Source organism: Leucopleurus acutus (genome assembly GCF_964270905.1).
Source record: "Leucopleurus acutus genome assembly, chromosome: 16".
Lineage (NCBI taxonomy): Eukaryota > Metazoa > Chordata > Mammalia > Artiodactyla > Delphinidae > Leucopleurus > Leucopleurus acutus.
Window position 1 is genome coordinate 13,606,524 of NC_139158.1, and position 15,175 is coordinate 13,621,698.

General features: G+C 50.4%; 1 protein-coding gene across 1 annotated transcript in view; it reads left to right on the forward strand.

The window, feature by feature from the left end:
• The window catches only part of GALNT17 (polypeptide N-acetylgalactosaminyltransferase 17), a gene marked incomplete at both ends in the record, with an annotated part of 446,557 nt that extends 445,711 nt beyond the window's left edge, over positions 1 to 846 (forward strand). Inside the window, one exon of the mRNA XM_082857505.1 lies at positions 718 to 846. Coding sequence (XP_082713631.1) covers positions 718 to 846 — 129 coding nt within the window. The remainder of the gene's footprint in view (positions 1 to 717) is intronic.
• Positions 847 to 15,175: the final 14,329 nt, after the last annotated feature.

Sequence of the window (15,175 nt, forward strand, 5' to 3'; positions counted from 1 at the left end):
CCCGGCTTAAGGCACATGGACTGCTGCACAGGTTCAGGCGGAATCACTGGGGCCTTTCCCTGTGACACAGCCTTCAGGATCCCTGCAGCAGCGCTAGGCTGGGCTGGGCTCTGATACATCTCGAGAGGGAGTTCGGGGTGATTTCTCTGGAATCTTCTAAATGCCAGAGAGATGGAGAAAGTCAGCTTGAGGCTATCCAGGGCAGCCCCCCATCCTGACACCATCCCCTACCAATGCTTTCACCTGGTTCAGCCACTCAGACTCGGTGAAGCTTATTTATTTTCTGACTTTAGGGTTTCCAGAGAAGGTCCAAAGGCCCAAAGATCCCTCCCTCCTGTGCACAGAATTTTGGTGGGATTGTTCCCCAAGAGGGGCCATGTGCCGGGCACTATGGTGGTTAAATCTCTCTCTCTCTCCCTCTCCCTGTCCCTCCCTCCCCCTCTCCCTGTATCTGTATCTCTGTCTCTCCCTGTCTCTTCGTATCTGTCTCTCTCTGTTTCAATCTCTCTGTTTCTGTCTGTCTCTTATTCTCTATATCTTTCTCTGTCTGTCTCTGTCTCTCTGTCTGTCTCTCCATCCTTGTCTCCATCTCTCTCTGGTTCTTTGTTCCTGTCTCTCTGTCTCTCTGTTCCCGTCTCCGTCTCTGTCTTTCCGTCTCCATCTCTCTGTCTCCTTCTCTGGCTGTCTCTTCTCCCTCTCACCCCCACGTGCTCCCAGAATGGTGCCGTCATGAACAAGGGCACAGGGCGCTGCCTGGAGGTGGAGAACCGAGGCCTGGCTGGCATCGACCTCATCCTCCGCGGCTGCACGGGACAGAGGTGGACGATTAAGAACTTCATCAAGTAGTGGAAGGAGCTGGGGCCCTCGGAACCTGGCCCTCGGGACAGGGTCTGCGTCCTCTGGACCAGCCACGCTGGGAGACAAACAGCAAGGAGTCGGCAGGTGCTCAGTGGGCCTCCCGGGGCTTCTCCAGGGCAGCCTGGGGCCCAGATGGAGACACTGCCCCTCCATCAGGCGTCCAGCTGCCTGAGGCTCGTGCGCCCTGGCAGAGCTCCCTGACCCTTCGCTGGGAGCACAGGAGCCGTGTATTCCACAGCCCGGATACGGACCTGGTACTGAGGAGTGACACACCGCATCTCCTCCTGTCCTTCTTCCCATCCACTTGCAGGACTGGGACAGGCGGGGCCCTTCCTTTTTCTCATCTCTCGTAGCAGCAGCAGCAGCTTCTGAATTCCACCTGAGCCCTCAACGAAGTGGGGGGGGGGGGTGGGTGCTGGGCCACAGCCTCGCTCCCCCTCCTCTGAGGAGGCAGCGAGGCCCTGAGACCCAGGGTCCCCCGGGTTGCTTCTGCCCAGACACCTGTTCACAGCCCAAGATCGCCAGCCCCCAAACCTTTCCAGCAGGTGGCCTTGGACTTTTCTGGACTCCACCTCCGAGATGACCTGGAAGGAGCTGATGCTTCCACGGTCACCTGGGCACTAGGATCCTATGTGCCTGGACCAGCTCTTCCATGTATGTCGTCAGCAGGGAGGCAGAGAGCATGTGCGGTGGTCTCAGCTGTGAGGGCCCCCAGGCTGGAGCCGGGCCCATTCTGCTCTGCCTGCCCAGGCGCCGGGGAGCCCGGACTCACAGTGGCTACCGCAGCGGGGACAGCAATCAGCCCCCATCTGGAGCTTAAGGACTGACGTCAGCAAGCATAGGGGGCCAGGACCCTGGAGGATGCTCTCGTGTCTCCCTGTGCTCGGCCAGCTGACAGGGAAGAAGGCAGTCGAGTCCCCTCTGAAGAGTAATAACTTCTTTCTGATTGCCCTCTGGTTAGGGTGCACTTATAAATCAGAGTTAATATATGGACGAGTGTGCATGCGTATGACGGGGTGTGCCTGGTGGGGCGAGTGTGCTGCTGCCTGTGCGTGCGTGCATGGCGCGTGTGTCTGGGCGTGTGCGTCTGAGTGCACAGTAGGGCAGACGTAGAGGTGTGGCCTTGGACTTGTTGCATTACTGCCAGCCCAGATCAGATCGAGGATGCTGAGAAGCTTGTGGGGGTGGGTTGGCCAGCAGGATGTGACAGGGCTGGCACCCCAGATGGAAGGCTGCCCTTCTGCCAGTTCCCGTCTGTCTCCCTCATGCTGTCCGGCCAAGCCCTGCCCGGAACCAAACCCCACACCTGCCCAGTTTGGGGTTCACAGTGTCTCATGTGGTGGCATCTTACTGGTGATCCTTCCCCCTTTGTGAAATAAATACATGTGAGCACTTCCCAGCTCAGCCTTTTTGGCTTTTCGATTCTTCCAGAGCCTGGGCCAGGAAGCACTTCCTGGGACGTGGCAAGGGCTTCTGGTTTATTAAAGGCCAAGAGCGTTCATTCGTGGGGTGGGGACACGGCCAGCCTGCCCTTGCTCTCGCCTCCCCCCAAAGCAGGACAGAACTTGACGTTGGACACCTGCTTGCTAACCCCCTGTTGACCCCAGATTAGAAGCGTCAGGTAGGTGCAGAAAGCTGTGACGCAGAGAAGGGCCGTGGGTGACCTGGCCAAGCGTCCTGACCCGCCTCTTCGTGCTGCCGGCCGCCACTCCTATCTCTCGAGACCAGAGAGCCCGTAGTGGAAGCAGCTGCCCCTTCTATTCATGGAGAAGCGAAATCCAAAAAGACAGCAGGCCTTCTGCCCTGGAAATGAGCCTGGAAGGAAATGGGCTGAAGTCCCCTGGGCATTGACAGCCCCAAGTCTCTTCCCTCCCAGGAAGCCAAGAAGATCCGGCTCGTTCGGTGTAACCCAACCCACAGACATGCGTGTCAGCTGCCGTCTGGGGGGGCTCTTTGAGAATCGGGGTCCATGAGCACAGATGGAAAATTCTGCTGTTTGGTGAGGAGGGGTCATCAAACTTAAACATCAGATCCTCGGGGTAACTATTAAGCCGAAAGAGCCAAGGGTCTGCTGGTCCCCCGCGGGGTCAAGGGGGCCTTGGGTAGCATTCCAAGGCGGTGCTTTGAGGAGCGGTCCTGCCCAGACTGAGCCATTCTCCTCCTGTGCGGTTCTGAAGGTAGAAGCTCAAAGAAGACAAATACTCCACTTTACCGTTAGCTGAGGCTTTGAGCCCAACTCCCCCTGAGGTACTCAGTGGGCCCCTGTGGGATCCTTCATCCTCTGGGAAATGGGCCGAAATGGCCTCGGACCAGAGAAGCCGCAAGACCTGCTCTGTGTCCCCGCGATGGAGCTGGAGCCCCACCCTCTGACTTGTTCACTGCACTTTGGGCTCGTTTCTATTCCTAAGGCTGCACCCCTAGCATACGCACAGCAGGAAGAGCCCTGGAGTTTTCAAGAGAGAAGTGTTGCTTTTCTTCAGGGCCACAAGGCAGCAGGCAGGATGTTTGGGTTTGCCTGTTTATGTGATGGGGATGAGGGTGCTGGTTTAGGGCCATGGGGGCCTCTCAGCCTCCCGGCACAGCATGTGTGCTGCAAATCCTGGCTCTGGCCCTTGCTTCCAGCATCCAGGAAGCCTGGGCTGTCTGTTCATATCAGCACTGGTTCCTCCCAAAGGCCAGAGCCTGAGGCCAGCATCTGGGTCGGCATCCTCATTGCCCCACAGCATCCCAGGCGACCTAAAGGCTTGGGGGTGGCAGGCCAGCGGCCAAAGCACAGAAGAAGAATTAACTGTAGCCAGAGAGGGAGGAGAGAAAAGACGAGCAGGGCCCTGGGGAAGCCTAGGGTCTCAGAGCTTCAGGGGAATTTGGAAGTTCCAGAGACCCATCCCTCTGCATAGCTCAGGCAGCAGGCTCCAGGCATCGGGCTTGAGTTCTGACAACCTTTGTGCATCTCCCTCCATCCATGCGGTCCCGTCACATAGGCGCTTCCCACTCTCCTGTCTGGTGGCCGTTTCCTTCTCTTTCATTTTTTCCCCCTCGATTCATAAGGCAAAAAAAAAAAAAAAAAAAAATCACAGATGGTATTCCCGATCGATGTCCAAGCCATCCAAGCTGACGCCTTTGAATGTTTTATTTCTCGAATGTGTTCTTTATACTGATTCTGGGGGCTACAGAAGAAGAAACCGAAAGGACAGAGAAAGGTGAGTTCGGGCCAGACGTCGTCATCGTAAGCCACGACTCCAAACCCTTTGACTTGGGTTTCTGAAGCCACGTGTTTTTCATCTGCTATTTCTTCCACTATTCTCAGAAAGGATCCCTGTTTCACAAAGGGCAGAAGTCAGGCCTGGGCAGAGCCGGTGACCCGCACACCCCTGGGCTGTCCGGTGAGCGGTCGTCCCTGATTTGTATGCAATCTCTCCTCCCTCCACTTTGCTTTCAAGGGCTGCTCTGAGAAGAGCTGAGTGTCAGAAGCCCAGGGATGGACTGGGGAGGAGCTCAGAGCCTGCACACGGAACCAGGTGGTCCACGAAGCCTGGAAAGGCCAAGGGGCCAGAAGCAGGTTCCCAATCCCCCCTCATTGCCAGTGTGCCGGCCTCTTGTTTGGAGTTGAGCTCCAGAGGAGCAGGTGGGCTGGCAGATCCACAGCTCCTAATCAGCTGCCCCTTCCTCTCGCCCGAAGCACAAGTCCCTGGGTCTCGGCTACTCTGCTTTCTCACTTAGGCAAGTTTCCAGGACCTACATATAGGGATAGGGGCAGGTGGCGGGCCCCGAACTCCAGAGGTTTACTTCAGTCCAGTTCAACGAATATATTTGGACACCTATTCTGTGGTTTGCTTTTTAAGACTTGAAGGAAGGAAGGAAGGGAGGGAGGGAGGGAGGGAGGGAGGGAGAGAAGTGGAGGGAGGGAGGGAGGGAGAGAAGTGGAGGGAGGGAGGGAGGGAACGAAAGAAGGAGGACCTAAAACATATTGAGCAATTACAAGGCACCATGATGAATGACGAGTACCATGGTATTTACCCTTTAAAGCTTATATCTGAACAAAGAAAACAGAAACAATATACTGGGCCTCCCCACCCCTGGAGCCGGGGCAGTCATGAGATGGGGTCTTTGCCTATCGGTGTAAATGGGGTTCTTGGCGTGTTAGCAGATTCCAGTGTTCTTTCCCCAAAGAGGCTCCAGCCAATGGGTAGCTCTTGCAGGTGTGGCTCCCAGCTTCACTTCTGCTGCTGCTTATTGATGTGGGCCCCCAACACTGTCCAAACACGAAAAGCCAAAATGAGGAATTGAGAAAGCCAGAGAGGCATCACTGATGCTGCCGCTTGTTCCGGGACCCTGGAAACTGTCCGGCTCGCCAGCGATCATCATCCTTAATAAATGGTCGGGGGTTCCTGTTACTCCAGCGTCAAGATAGCATCTAATCCGCTCTCCCACTGGATGCCCATCCACCAGTCCACTATCGGCTTGATAAACTCTAGACAGCTAGTTCTAGGGCAGAAACCCTCTTTCTGACAGTGAATCAAATAAGGTCTGAATATCAGTAACTTCTTCCCACTGTCCGGCCCTCTGGAACTCTGAAAACAAGATTAACTGCCTGTTAAAATCTACCTTGCACTTGGGCTTCCCTGGTGGTGCAGTGGTTGAGAGCCCGCCTGCCAATGCAGGTTACGCGGGTTCGTGTCCCGGTCCGGGAAGATCCCACGTGCCGCGGAGTGGCTGGGCCCGTGAGCCATGGCCGCTGAGCCTGCGCTCCGCAACGGGAGAGGCCACAGCAGTGAGAGGCCTGCGTACCGCAAAAAAAAAAAAAAAAAATCTACCTTGCACCTTAAGTCAGGGCCCCTCCGTGAAGCTTTAATGCTGCTGGTTGTAACAGAAACAACCTATGTTCCCTTGACGACAGCTTTATCATGGACAGAATTCATCTTTGCCGCCTGGTGAAATGGTTCACTGTCTTGACTAGGCAGCCACGATCCATTTGCCACAGGCTAGGGTGCTCTGTGGTACCCACTTATCCACAGGGATATGGCCCCAGACCCCTAGTGGATGCCTGAAACTACAATAGTACCAAGCCCTATATATACTGTTTTTCCTATACATACATAGCTATGACAAAGTGTAATTCATAAATTAGGCACAGTAAGAGATTAACAACAATAATGATAACATAGAACAATACACTGTAATAATAAAGTTGTGTGAATGTGGTCTCTCTCTCTCTCTCAGTATTTCTTATTGTACAAATTTAATGCCCTTTCCATCTTAACTGAGCACTTGTCACACACTGTGGCCGTAACTTTTGCAGTTTGACGTGCGGCAGCAAATCTGGCTCGGATTTCTTTTTCCTTCTTCACGGTTTCACAGATAGAAGATTCATTCTCATGCAGATCTTAGTAACCTCAACATATGATTTTTTTCTTTCCTTGTTAAGTGGAGAATTTTCACCTTTCACCTAAAGGAAGCACTTCATGGCACAGCTAAATTGGTCAGAGTGAGGCTGAGAGATTCTTGGTGAACTTTGTCAATTTCAGCTGGACTAATCTTTTCACCAAATATGTAGTTCATGGGTAGCTAACATTATGAACCCTCCCTCAGCCCCGGGAGTCTGGGCTTTTGCATCCACTGTGGGATCCAGCTTTGAACAGCAGGAAAAGCAGAGCTTTCAACGGTCACATCCAACAGGCGCTGGGCGAGGTTTGTGCATCGGAGACTTCAGATGCTGAAATTGCTACAGAGGCCTGGGGCACCGCCCTTGGTTAGTTATAAGGCAGGTTTATACTCCAGCCATGCAGATAACACACAAGAACGTACAGGCTGCCATATATACAATTACTCAGCCACGAAAAGGAACGAAATTGGGTCATTGGTAGAGACGTGGATGGACCTAGAGTCTGTCATACAGAGGGAAGGAAGTCAGAAAGAGGAAAAACAAATATCGTATATTGACGCATATATGTGGAATCTAGAAAAATGGTACAGATGAACCTATTTGCAGGACAGGAACAGAGACGCAGATGTAGAGAACGGACATGTGGACACACTGGGGGAAGCGGAGTGGAATGAATTGGGAGATTGGAATTGATATATGGGAGGGAGGTCCAAGGGGGAGGGGATATATGTATATATATAGCTGATTCACTTAGCTGTACAGCAGAAACTAGCACAAAGTTGTAAAGCAACTATACCCACCCCTCCAAAAAAAAAAAAAAAAAAAAAGAATGTACAGGCTGCTCTGCTTAAAACGTTCCCCAGACTTTTTTGCCCTTGAAAACACACAAAGAAGAACGAAAGCTCCCCGTCCTGGCCCAAGTCACCAAACCAAGTTTCTGGTGCCCAAATTCATGTCTCCGAATTTCTCTGCATCATTCCAAGTCCCAACCTCTCTAATTCAGTATTTCAGATGCTTGAGTAAATGTTTGCCTGGACATTTGCTCCTATGACCAAAGCTTAGAAAATGAAGATTATTTCACTGCACGGTTGCAGAGTGCCTCCGAGACCCCCTTGGACATGCATTCCACCACTCTGCTATTTATACCCACATCTTAGATGTTCTTTGAAGAGTGTCACCCACCTAGTGCCAACGCGGAAATCAGAGGAAAGTTCTGGTCCCATGTGCACTGAGAATGCATTTCCTTTCCACTGTTTTAGAATTCAGAGTACCTTTGTCCCCAGAAGCCCAACCCTAACCCACCACAAATTTGTCCAAATTAGTGAGGTTCTAAGTCTCTCTTGGGACTCTTTCTAGAATTCTTTTTGAAGGTGGAATTGCTGCTCTGGTTCCTGGAGAGAACATGTGTTTCTTTCTGGAGCATTTCTGTGAGGTTCTGGTCAGTAACCAGCACGGCGCTAGGCTCGAAGCACGCAGGGCACAGGGGAAATCAGCTCTGTGCAGGAGCCCGGGACAGAAGAGGCCAGAAACTCCTGCTTCTCATCCACCCTGTGCTCAGGTGGTCCACAGCCTGACTCTGACCCTGACCCTGACCCTGATGGAGAGCCTCTGCTCTCCTGGGCTCTCCCAGTGCATGTGACAGTCTCCCAGAGGTGTCATATTAGACAGAGTCCAGCTCTTGACAGCTGTGAGATAAACATGCTTGATGACAGCTCAGTAGAAGAAACCTGCCATCTCTGTGGAGGAAATAGTCTGTGCTTTGTGTCGTTGTAGTGGGAAGTTTGTTGTTGTTCTTCAGTTTTGTTTTTGGTCTTAAATTTTTGGGTTTTGAGTTATCTGCTGTTTAAAGACCTTTCTTACCCCAAAAGAACTCTCCAGAAGGGTGAGGAAGTTTCCCACTGGCACCTAGATATTGGCGAGGCTGAGTGCGGGCAAGTGTTTCTCTCAAACACAGCGAGGTTTTGTGTTTTGGTTTTGTTTTGCTATTTTTTGTTTCTACTGCTTCCCCTGGATCTCCATTGTTGGTGGGCCAGTCTCCTCATCAGGCTGGTGCTAACTACTGATGCGGGTCATAGGAGGATTTGCTTGGCAGGACAGGACCAGCCTGTGCCGGGGAGGGGGGCACAAAAGTGTCATTCTCACCATAGTTATAACAGCCAACTTTATGTGAGCACATGCTGTGTGCAGGCCATAGGCAAAGGCTTAAGCACCCTCTCTCTTAATTTTCCCAACGACCTCCCGGCCAGTGCTATTATTCCCTTTATAGGTGAGAACACCGGGGCTCAGAGAGTTAGAACATGTCGCAATGTCCCGGAGTCTGTAAGGGGCAGGTTTGCGATTCAGACTCACTCAAAAGCACTTGTTCATAATCATTAGGCAACACTACCTGTCCAGCAGCTTTGCTCCAAGCCCTCTGTTCTAACATAAAAGCCTCGGATAAGACAGGAGGAGGCTGGCTAAGCAGTTACACGGATATGCCCAGGTTCTCTGTCATGGATGCTTGCATGATGGCGGAGCAGAGATTCACCAACTTCATTTCACACGTCCCCAGGCCCTGGGAGCATCTTGGTCCCTGGGAGGCGGCCGCTGACTCACAAAGGCCAGCGCTGCCTTAGGCTCCGCCTCCTGCCCAGACTTCTGTTTCCCTCTGGTCAGCTTGAAGTGGCAACACATATGTACTTTAAGGTGAAAAAGGAATGGCAGGATCTGTCTGAAATGGTTCAAAGAGCCCTCAGCAGGCTAGGAAAATAGTCTGACTCAAACAGGAGCAAAAATTTGGGGGGTAAGTTACAAATGAATTGAAGGTTGATTAGAGAAAAATTAAATAATAGAGGTAAGTAATAACAAGAGGAAAATAACATCAAGAATCCCACCATCCAGCCTAGAGATTATCATACTAAGTGAAGTCAGAAAGAGAAAGACAAATGCCATATGATATCACTTGTGTGTGGCACCTAAAATATGACACAAATGAACTTATCTATGGAACAGAAGCAGACTCACAGACATAGAGAATAGACTTGTGGTTGCTGGGCGGGGAGAGGGGTGGATTGGGAGTTTGGGATTAACAGATGCAAACTACTACATACAGAAGGGATAAACAACAAGGTCCTACTGTATAGCACAGGGAACTATATTCAGTATCCTGGGAAACCATAACGGAAAAGAATATAAAAAAGAATGTATATATGTGTATAACTGACTCACTTTGCTGTATGGCAGAAATGAACACAACACTGTAAATCATACACTTCCATTAAAAAATAAAAAAACATAAGCATTGTCTTATCCAATCATCTCAGGCACTGGATGTCTGATGATGTCAGCTTGTCCAGGGTTACACAGGTCATCAGTGGTAGAGAGAGAACCAGCTGTGTAGGGCCAGCACCTGTGTTTGTCTTCCCACACCTCCATCTGGGCTTCAGGTGCATCCTACCCAGCACTGAGGCTGCCCAGAAATAGGATATAGAAATCACTCACCTAGGAGCCTGAAAAAGAGAGGCTGCTCACCCACCACCGTCCCTCTACACAGTCCCTGCTTTCCTGAGCTGCAGGGTTGGCTCCCAGCCCCAAAGAGCTGTCTGCAGCCTTAGGAGGGAATCATGAGGGTGTGTGTGTGTGATTGACAGAGGGAGGGAGGGAGACGGAAGGAGAGAGGCAGAAAGAGACATATATAAAGAGAGGAAACAAGCACAGAATGACAGGAAGAAACAAACAGTGTTAGAAATAGCAGCGAGACATTCAGACAGAAAGGTGACAAAGAGAAAACAAGAAAAAAAAGAAAGAGACGTCAGAGAAAGCGCAAGATAAGCAGAGAGTGGGATGGACAGGCAGAGAGAGAAAAAAACCAGGGAGTGGAGAGCAGGCTGGTCACCTCCGATCTTTCTTTCAAGGCACATCTTTTTAGGAAGGAGAAATGCAGGTGGGCTCTGCTCGCACCTGCATACCCAGCGCCCCCTGGTGGAAATTTGAGTTCCGTTCCTCAGTGGCAGGGACCCTGCGTCCCCCATACCTGTTGAAAGGACAGAGAATGGTGGGGTCTGAAAGGACAGCGAATTGTTAAGCCGGCCCAGGTTGCCCATGGCTCGGTCTGGCCCGGGTGTGTGGAGTGGTTGCCGAGGACGGTGGCGCCGTGTGCCGCGTGGGAGGCGGGGAGTTGGTGGTTGGAGGTGTGAAGAGATGCGGTCGGGGCTCCGTAGATGCACCGCCTCCCGTAGGCGGCTCTGAGCGATGCGGCTGCACCGCCTGCCGGCGCCAGACTCTGATTTCCGCTGCTCCTTTCCTCTGAAATGAGTTAAAAGAAAACCAGGGAAGGTTGTGCCCCTCGAGTGATTCGCCAGCGGGCGGGGAAGAGGAGACCAGCACAGTCTGGGACCTTCCCCGTGTTCTCTGGCCTCTGGTCTGACAGGTGGCACCAGCCTGGGTTGACCTTGTACCTTCTGACATTTGAGGGCCTGCCAGGGGGTTTTAACATTTTCCATGCCACGGACCCTTTCGGCAGTCTGTGGAAGCTTACAGACCCCTTCTTAGAATAAAGTTTTAGAAATGTGTCAAATAAAGTACATAGGATTACCAAGAAACCCACTTATATAGAAATACACAAATGTATGATATAGAAATATATATACCATTTTATTAATACATTAAATAAGATGTGATATCTTATCACTGTAACATATAAAGTTGTATGGGTATAGATGTTATTATAAGATTTCTGCAACAACTAATTTGACATAAAACTGTGATTTTTATTGGTGACAAAGGTACAGGTACTTTTTCATCAATTGTGCTTTGTTATCTCCTTTCATAATTAAAGGAAATGCTAAATTTCACTTAGAGGTAAAAAAAAAAACCAAGAGCATCATTGTTTTCTCATCCAAGTTCACAGACTCCCTGAATCCTACACATGGAGCCCTTCGGAGTCCATGGACCTGAGCTTAGGAAGCTGCAGAGATAGAGGTCTTTTCCCAATCTCATTGTACCAAGGCACCACCTGATGCCACACAGGTTTCTAGGAGCCAAAGCTCCCAAGCGAGTTAAAGGCATGCAGCAATTCAATGGATGGACTCCCTCATCACTAATAATAATAGTAACAGTACACACTTTAGGAAAAAAAAAAAAGATGGCCAAAATGTCTTATGTGCCAACACCATGCAGAAGCCTTTATGTCATTCAATCTTTCCACCCCAAACTCCATCACCAGCCCAGACAACCCGACAATATCCTAGCAGAATGCTGATTTCCCGGGTCATCACAGCCAGCCTCCAGCTCCAGGTCCCTGAAGGATGCAGGTCAGAAGGGCGTCTCTCAGCCTCTGCAGAGGATCTCAGCCTAGAATTTGTTCTGGTAACGGACTCTCCCCTGTTCCTCTTCGCTCCCAGCCTTCTCGGTTCTAAATGCCACTTTGCCACACACTGGACCAAAGAGGCTTGCTTACGTCACCTACTTTGATGACTGATGTTCAGCACGTTTCTCTGGTTTGACCTCAGATTGAAGATTTGTCTCATAGCCCCTTTTAAACTATAGATAGGAAACACTTTGGTTCTCCTCTTGGACCCATGGGACGTGGTATAGACTTTCCCAGCAGGCTTTCCCAGCAGGCAAAGGAAGGTTGTGAGGGTAAGGGATGCTGTTGGTGGCCACCTATATCCATCCCTCAGGCCTTTCACATGACTGAGCTCCGGCTGACTTCCCAATGCCAGCATCTCTTTGCCTGGGGGGCCTCTGACAGCCGCCAAACAATGCCTCATACAACTGTGTGTAAATATCCAGCTTCCTCACTCCCTGAGTGGGCAAATTCTGAGAATCTGGGGGAGCCATCCACGCCATTTCCTTGAATCTCTCCCACGGGATTAAACTCCAGTCACCCACGGTGGTAGCTGGCTTTATTGGCTGCCTTCCTGGTTTCCTGCATTTCCCCCCAAAAAACAACCTGCACTTGAATCTTTATCTCAGTGTCTGTTTCTTAGAGAAACCACGATGAGACAGAAGCCTCCATCCTCATGCGGAGAGCTTGTCCCTGGGGAAAGGAATTGTGTTCTCGGTGCACAGTTGGTCCAGAGTCCTTGTATGTTTGAGGAGAATCACAGCTAACCAGCTCCAGCCTTGGACCCCTGACCCAGGTTCTGAAGTCCCTCTTTAGATACTTCGTCAGGGACCAGGTTCTCTTTGGTGGGGTCTTTCTAAAGCTTCCATGTAGGGGCTCATCAGCTGAGGACACCAGGGGTGTATCTATGAGTCAGGAAGAGGGTCCCCAGTACTTAAAGTCTGGGCAAAAGAATCTTCCTCATCTTCCTCCAAGCCCTCAGAGATCCCTTCTAGCTAGGTCCTCCCTGCAAGAGAGCTAGAGACAACCCTCCATGAGTGCGGGATATTACAAAGCAGTTGGCTTTAGGCACTTCAGCCAATGACCTGCCATAATTCTCCCCCAAGGCAAAGCGGTAGTTAACTTTCCAGAAAATGCAGGGAAGCGGTGGGTTATCCAGCTGCACAATGTCCACATCTGTAATCGCTTCCCTCAGACACAAGAGATCAATATTTGGGCCACAGAGCAAGGATCCACTCTTGTGGCTACAACCAGAGTCCCAAGGTCGCGAGGACTCCAGGGCCCATGAGGGGCCCAGCCAGTTACTCTGTCCACATCTCACCGGAGGACATAGGCAGGAGAACCCTGATCCTCATTAAATTGCTGGTAGGACAGGCGGACAAGCTCTAGAACAGCTCTAAGATGTGGAATCTGAGGCACCAGGGACATCATAGAGTAAACCTCAGGGAGACCCTGAAAGATGTTTTGGAAACCCTTCTTGCCTTCAGGGATCCTGCCTGGATGTGAGACCCTGCCTCTTAAAGGTGAAGGAGCACTGCAGCACTGCCATCTAGTGGACAAGAGAGGAAATGTCACAATTCTCAGAGGAGCCTCTGGGAGCTGAACTCAGGGGCTAGAAAATGCTGACCTAGCCTGCCTTCCTGGTCCTCTTGGCTGGACTAAACTTCAGACAGGGCTCTTCCTGACTCTAGGCCCCTGACCTCTCTTTTCTTGTGCATGCCTCAGGACCACTGCTGACCTCACGGATGGTCTCCGCGAGCCATCCACCTCTGATAACCAGGAGCATCTTCAGGGCACAAGGGTGCTATGCTCTGTGGCCACCTTATCCTGCCTCCAAGCTTATTCTGCACCACTGGTCACTTCACTAATTGCAGGTCCTTACAGTGTTGCCTGCAGAGATTTCTGGACTTCCCAGGGGCCCCACCCAGGCCATGCGGAAGAAGCCTCACCTCCCTCGCTGGGCTGGGTGCTATTGCCACAGTGCTCTGGCCACATGTTGGTCCAGGGCACCCTGTGGGCAGTCTGTTTCCCCACGAAATTCCAAAACCCTATCTTCTTTGGTTTGTTTCCATTTTTCCTCCATCTCCAAATCTCCCCGGCACAACTTTGTAATTGAAAGGGGAAGGGGGCCGCCCTCCCTCCTAGGGAGCAGGACTTCCCTGTACTGGAAGCCACATGAAAGTCTAAATTCAGACCACCCAGCTTTGCCCTTCCTCTGTAAAGTGTGGCTATTGGAGCCTAGAAATCCTTTTCTCTGTCAACAAAGCCTACAACTGCGGGCTTCCCTGGTGCACAGTGATTGAGAGTCCGCCTGCCGATGCAGGGGACGCGGGTTCGTGCCCCGGTCCGGGAGGATTCCGCATGCCGCGGAGCGGCTGCGCCCGTGAGCCATGGCCACTGAGCCTGCGCGTCCGGAGCCTGTGCTCCGCAACGGGAGAGGCCACAACAGTGAGAGGCCCGCGTACCGCAAAAAAAAAAAAAAAGTCTACAACTGTGAGCTTCCTATTGACCCAGAAAAGTGTAATTTGAAATACAGAACTAAACAAGGACGCATTTGTCCTGGGATGCACTAACTTCTCTTTGAAGCAATGACCCATCTTATTTAATAATTGAAGGAGAGACCAGAACAACCAAGAATTAGGGGTTATTGGAAATGGTTTATTATCTAAGAAAATGTGAGCCCTGGTGAAACACAATTTTTCATGTGTGTCCATTTGGGGGGGGGGGAAAGAAAGAGTTCAAAGTTTTCATTAAATTCTCAAAATATCAAATTGCCAAAAAGTTAAGAGCTGCTGCTTTAAGGCTTCTATCTGGCTGGCTCTGAAGGTGTAATTTGCCCCACACGTTTGTATCATGTCATCTGCAAACAGTGACAGTTATACTTCTTCTTTTCCAATTTGGATTCCTTTTATTTCTTTTTCTTCTTTGATTGCTGTGGCTAAAACTTCCAAAACTATATTGAATAATCGTGGTAAGAGTGGGCAACCTTGTCTTGTTCCTGATCTTAGAGGAAATGGTTTCAGTTTTTCACCATTGAGAACTATGTTGGCTTTGATAAAGGAGGCAAGAATATACAATGGAGAAAAGACAGCTTCTTCAATAAGTGGTGCTGGGAAAACTGGACAGCTACATGTAAAGGAATGAAATTAGAACACTTCCTAACACCATACACAAGAATAAACTCAAAATGGATTAAAGACCTAAATGTAAGGCCAGACACTATAAAACTCTTAGAGGAAAACGTAGGCAGAACACTCTATGACATAAATCACAGCAAGATCCTTTTTGACCCACCTCCTAGAGAAACAGAAATAAAAATAAACAAATGGGACCTAATGAAACTTAAAGTCTTTTGCACAGCAAAGGAAACCATAAACAAGAGGAAAACAGCACCCTCAGAATGGGAGAAAATATTTGCAAACGAAGCAACTGACAAAGGATTAATCTCCAAAATATACAAGCAGCTCATGCAGCTCAATGTCAAAAAAACAAACAGCCCAATCCAAAAATGGGCAGAAGACCTAAATAGACATTTCTCCAAAGAAGATATACAGATTGCCAACAAACACATGAAAGGATGCTCAACATCACTAATCATTAGAGGAATG